Here is a 6,217-nt window from a genome sequence, read left to right as displayed (position 1 = left end):
ATGAGCGGTGGGCATCCCCGACAACCTAAGTTAGTCCCTTTGCTTCTTTTCTATGAAAGCAAAGTTTGGCACTAAAAAGGAGAGGATCCGCTCCCGTCCGCCTGGCCATTCTTCCTAGAAAGCCTTCAGTCGCTGCATTTGCTCGTTCTAACTTTCATCTTTTGTAATCACACTAGACCTACGTGCTGGGTAAGAAACTCCGATATCAGCAGATATAGGTTGCGACAACTACTTCAACGCCGAGGACTCGAATATCGCACTAGTAAAAGGATTGAGCGACCGACTATGTCGACGACGGAGCAGAGCTCATCAGCAGAAGCTGAGAAGGCTGGGGGAAGCCAAGCCGTGGAGACTTCGGCCCAACAGCCCCCAGCTGCAGAAGTCGCGACTACTTCTTTACAGACCGCCGCCGAACCAACATACACAATCGCTGTCGATGACGGAGGGGTTTCCCACACCGACTACGTAAGTCGCGGCTATCTCTTTTGTTCTACCACTGTTCATCGGAGGACAATGCATAGACGCTATATGCGGAGGGACAAAACTTGTGTTGCATTATTGCTTGCACCCCTGACAGCACAGACCTTTTTGCCGACATTCGGCAACTTGCAGGAATAAGATGGAGAAGGAGGCAAACTTGACGATATTAACGAATTATTCCACATCAACAGACATCAAGCGGTTCGGACTATGACTCTCTCTATGGCTCGGACTCGTATGTATGACCGCAATATACATATTTGACAGTTCGCTGATCACGTGATTTAGTGGTTCTGCAACAACCTCGCTAACAGAGTCGGTGAAAAGTGAGCACCTATCTTGCTGCCGACTGGCAGTCCTCCATCGAGCGCTGCATAATTAACTCTCTTCCTCGGGTAGATTATAAATATCATAACGGGAGACGATATAATGCATATGGAACGCAATACTTCATTCCTAATGACGATGTGCGTATTCAATTCCCCATCGTATCAAATACTGTGGGTACTGATGCTCGACGCATAGGTCCAACAAGAACAATTAGATCTCTTGTAAGTGATCAATCTTAATATGGCATCCTAGTAGCTTGAGAAGCTAGCTTGGAGCTTTTCTTTATCGTGGAACCGCCCTAATGATGATGGGAAAATTAGCCACCATGTGTTTCTCTTAAGATTGGGAGGGAAGTTGTTCCTCGCCCCCATTGAAAACCCCCAAAAGATCATGGATGTAGGAACAGGGACTGGTATTTGGGCCATTCAAGTTGCGGAAGACTTCCCCGAGGCCGCTGTCATGGGAAATGGTACGAATTTCTCGCTACAAATTAGTTTATTGATTTCATGGTTGCTAACTCATAGCCAGATGTCTCCCCTATTCAACCTAACTGGTAAAGACACACATTCTCTGTCATCTCTCTAGAGGCTAATGCTTTGTGTTTAGGGTTCCCCCAAATGTCTCTTTCGAAGTTGACGACTTCAACGAACCATGGCTCCAGACTCCAGGATCTTACGACTTTATTCACTCCCGCGACTGCCACGCTGCTGTATCCGACTGGCCCGACTTTGTAAGGAACGCATTCCATGTTCTGAAGCCGGGTGGTTGGTACGAATCACAAGAACATACAGTCGAAATCACTGCCGACGACGGATCCGTTCCTGAAGACAATATTCTTAAAGATTGGGTTCGTGACCTGACAGATGCTTTCGACAGAATTGGCAAGACTTGTCATGCACACCCGTACATCGATAAATGGATGGAGGAAACGGGCTTTATCAACATTAAAAAGCAATACTTTAAACTCCCGATCGGTACCTGGCCTAAAGATCCCGTGGAGAAGGAAATTGGCGCTTTCAACCTCGTGAACATGCTAGACGCCACAGAAGGGTTCACCAACGCTGTATATACTCGCGTTCTAGGGGTAAGCAAGCCAGCCCGGGCACAAAGTTTCCACAGCCGCGTAGCTTACTTAATCCTCTTTTACAGAGAGACAACGAAGTAGTCGCGCAAACTATTAAGGATATCCGGAAGAACTTAAAAAATAAGAACTTCCACATGTACTTCCGATTGTAAGCCGAACCCCAAATCTTCTTTGCGCCGTAGAATCACTTCCAAGGACCCATCACTTTTCTACGCACCCGGAGATGCTAAGTTTTCTTTTTGCGCTAGTTGTGTCACATACGGCCAAAAACCCGAATAAAGTATCGAAACCCTAACGACCGGATTGCATTGAAGTTGAGTTACAAGCGATGAGAATTAGCATGAGGCAAATTTGGATGTTGGTTTTTGGAATTCTTTCTTATACCTTGATATCAATGCAAGCACAGCGTACAGCCATTATACCTACCGACGTTTTTTCCGCTGCCATTTAGTTTTTCTCAAGCTTCTTTATTTCCCAAACACCCTCTTGAAGGATCTTTATGGTCGTTCTAGCAGTAGAGTTCTATCTTTATCTACTTTTAATTTACGATCATTTAACATTATTTTAACTATTCGACGCAATATGATCGCTTGATGGAAGTTGCCATGTCTGCGATTTGGGTGGGACTGAGACACCCAAGTGTATATTTTTGCAAAACTAGTACTTAGATGTATATGAGATGTTATCAGTTCAGTTTCGAGACCGTTAAATTACCGCTTTCGACCGCCTAACCCGAAAGCAAAAGCGAAAAATTTGATGCCATGATATCCCCGTATGTTTAACGCTATTTACATTCGAATATCCTCCGGTAATCCTAGCGTATCGTAAGCTTCTTAGGCCCAGATCAGCTTGATCATGAGGGATCGATTGGAATTAATTTCATGTCAGTCAACGAGTTTCGACATGAGCTTCGACTGCTCAAAATGACCCCATATCCGACAGGTTTCCCTCCAGGTTTAACCTTCAAAGTGATTCATATTGTTCTTACAGATCTGAAATCACCTTGCGACCAAAAATCAGACGCCAGTTTAATCAATAGGAAGAATCCTATGCATATGGCCAACCAGCGCGATCGTGTCGGTTCTCGCGAGGTCCACGAAGGATTACCACAAACAAAACCCGATACGAATAGCTTTACCAAAATGCTCTAAGATTGGATCGAATTAATCAACGTCAGTCTAATAATACACTAACCTCGTATCAGAATATGGCTATTCTGGAACACCAGGAGTATATTTAGAGAAGGTGGGCCTGGCTAGCTGGTTCAAGTCCAGGAGCTCGAGAAGACTCGGAATTAATTAATGATGGCCAATTCGAACATTCGAACCAACCGGATCAAATTTTGCCAGGACCCACTCAATCCATATGGGCAGCTGGAGAACAATCTTTCTCATCTTTACTCTAGTAGAATATTCTCAAAGAATCGTGCGGCATATAATTTTACCAATCGGCATCACATCCCAATACTTGACGCGCATATGCGCATGTGCCCACTTTGGCAGGTGTTGACAGTATAATGCAACACAGTGTTACTTCCTAAACGGGATTTACAACATACCAACACATTCTGAATCGAGGAACGCTTATCTATGCCATAAACGTGGCAAGATAGTCCGATAGCCATAAATATAAACACTGAATCCCATGGCCCGAGTGCCCTTGGAGTCTAAACCTTCTAGAGGCTGGTAAGCTACCATAATGCTAACAGTTTTATCACCCCCGGCCATGGCGGCCTTGTAAATACTTGATGCCGGGTTCGCAGCTGCCACTTCAATAAGCAAAATATCTAAGATTCTTCGAAGTCGGGCAAGCGTCACTATCGGCCTTAGAACTTTCGAAGAAAAGCCTTATGCATTTTGGTGCCTCTACATATTGGTAGTTTCTAGCTACTTCATTCGGAACTGTGGGGAGATTAGATTTCCTGCCACAGCACTGGCAACGCCAGAATTGTGTCGGTAGTAAGGTATCGATACATCATTGAGATAGAATATAAAGAAGCTAAATGTTCTAGTTATTTGCTTCAATCGACAGGACACCACGGAATTTAATATCAGCAATAAGCCGCATTCTTAAAAACACGGAGCTCTCTATACAGTCTATTCCTTGAACTTAGCTAAAGTTTCTCTTATCCTGCACATCTCGTATATACAACTGGCTCCACGACCGCCAACAAGATGCATTCCAAATTAATCTTAGCCTCTGTCGTCCTGGCACTTACCCCATCAGCCCTAGCCGCGCCTTACCAATTGGCAACGACTACAAATAATACCGAATGTGCATCCGTTACAAACACCTCTATTCATGTTTCAAGGTTAAACACCGTCGACTATGAGCCAATTCCATTAACAAAGACACTCTCCCACGTATCTGCGATCCGAGGGCCGGCTGCTGCTGCCCCAAATCCTGTAATTTGGTGGAGATCTCCTATTAGATCTAGGGATAACGAGCACTTGGAGGTCTCTAGGGTTGTGGGCCTGCCTCCCATCGAAGCTACCCGGGGTCCTCCACCACCACCTACGATAACTAGGATCACCGAGATTTCCCCCCCAGAGCCAACCACTGTGACCGTTATCCCGATTCCACCACCTCCTCCACCACCAAAGAAGCTTCACTGCGTCCAAAAATGGTTCGGCACCGCTCCACTCTGCAACGGAAAGTGCCCTAGCGGTTGGAACGTCGTCAGGTACCAGCGTTAAGCCGCTAAGACGTGCGACGCCTCCACACCAGACAAGATCATCGACTGATGCGAGAACACCAGTAAGCATGAGTGCTCCTCAGGGCATAACAAAGCTCTCTGCGAACAGTGCGAATGGAAATAGATTCCTTAAATTTCTACCGCAACTGTAAGGAAACATGTATGGAAGTGGAGTGAGCACAACCTCAAGACACAAACGGAAGTATTTGGAGAGGCTATAATCTTTCCGATAGCTTTAAATTGCCCCTTCGATAATAATTCATTTCTTTCATACAATGCATAGACTTTTTTTTGCCTTCTATTATCAATACTTTTGTAAGATCATAGTATTGAGAGGCCTGGTTGCGTTCGAGAAACCTTGTATAATATTTTCCAGAAATACCTGTACATACAATAGTAAATCCAAGACATCCGTCCTATATAATCCTAGCTTATGATATGCAGAAGTTTGATAATTCACTCATCATTCGAGTTCAAATATAAGCGGTGGATTTCAGCTCCATAAACGGTTTAAGATGACGAAGAACTCGAGCAAATCAGTAGAGTTTACGTATTCCTACATTGATCTCCTGATTGACTGGTCACCCCGCCTCATCTGCGCTGATTGGAACCACCCCAACCTCCTTCCAAGGCGTACCCAGTTTGACTGATAGAATATGTCTCGTGTAGAACAACCGTATACGGAAATGGGTGCACATCCTGTTGTATCAATCAAGTCATTTCACCGATCAGGATCAGGATCAGGATCATGCCACGGAGTGGCTTAGTAGGTATATTCATGCCTGAGGCGAATATTAAGCGGATCCGCTATGAGTTATCGGCTTCGAATCCGCATAATCCAATCATAGGCGAAAAAGGCGATCATAAGCTATTGTATAGTGAAACCGGCTGTCGCATTGCGAGCAAGGCTCGCACTCGGGAGCCCGGGAGGGTACCAACCGATTATGCATTTAGCCCATGGTGATGCTATTTGCATTCCCTGCAAACCCGGCTAAGTACCCATTTCGAACTAGCATCGACCGGTAAATTCAATATATCAAGTTTTTTTTTTGTCAAGCTTTGTACATTAGAACATCAAGCTAGTTTATCTAGACCAGAGCCGATATCAGATATGGGATGTTGATCACAGTTACGAGGAGGCCACAATTGCACGATTACAACATCAAAACAAATCAAGACACCTTATGATTGTGTGATGTGGACTACGTACCTGCGCAAGATTAGCTAAAAGAAGCCTTTCCATCCGGAGCATTGAGGTCAAGAATATTTTGTGATAATGCAGATTAAGGCACACTTTGATCACAACCAAATTTTCAATTTCTTTTTTTGGCAAATAAAAATAAAAATAAGGTTTAAGCTAGTCCTAAAAACTTGAAACGCCCTTGCTTGAGGTCGTATCGACAGCAGGACTAGGAAGGGATGGAATAAGAAATAAAAAGGAAATTGCCCAAAACGAGAATCTGTAACTTAGTCAGTTGTTCTTGACTTGTTTCGGATTAGATGCTCAAAATAACTACATTCGCAGGGCTAGCGCGAAAATAAACTTCAACTTATTCCCTATATTCGGAATTTTGGAGAATGTTATGCATAGCTCGATACCAAACTAAGTAAGTATTATTTTCGCTATA

General features: G+C 44.3%; 2 protein-coding genes across 2 annotated transcripts; both read left to right on the top strand.

Annotated features, from left to right (window-relative positions):
• Positions 1–2,173, top strand: DFL_002107 (uncharacterized protein; the record flags this gene model as incomplete). The annotated part of the gene is made up of 11 exons (XM_067630846.1): positions 1–29; positions 177–465; positions 672–715; positions 769–806; positions 880–947; positions 1,006–1,031; positions 1,131–1,279; positions 1,339–1,363; positions 1,417–1,894; positions 1,960–2,042; positions 2,143–2,173. The coding sequence occupies 11 exons, from the start codon at positions 1–3 to the stop codon at positions 2,171–2,173; spliced, it is 1,260 nt and encodes a 419-aa protein (XP_067493448.1).
• Positions 2,174–4,068: 1,895 nt separating this feature from the next.
• DFL_002106 (uncharacterized protein) lies at positions 4,069–4,590 on the top strand (the record flags this gene model as incomplete). Its single annotated transcript, XM_067630845.1, has 1 exon — positions 4,069–4,590. One exon carries the CDS (start codon positions 4,069–4,071, stop codon positions 4,588–4,590), a length of 522 nt encoding a protein of 173 aa, XP_067493447.1.
• Positions 4,591–6,217: the final 1,627 nt, after the last annotated feature.

This window comes from Arthrobotrys flagrans (genome assembly GCF_004000055.1).
Source record: "Arthrobotrys flagrans strain CBS H-5679 chromosome Unknown unitig_3, whole genome shotgun sequence".
Taxonomy (NCBI): domain Eukaryota; kingdom Fungi; phylum Ascomycota; class Orbiliomycetes; order Orbiliales; family Orbiliaceae; genus Arthrobotrys; species Arthrobotrys flagrans.
This window is presented reverse-complemented; position numbering and strand designations above follow the sequence as displayed.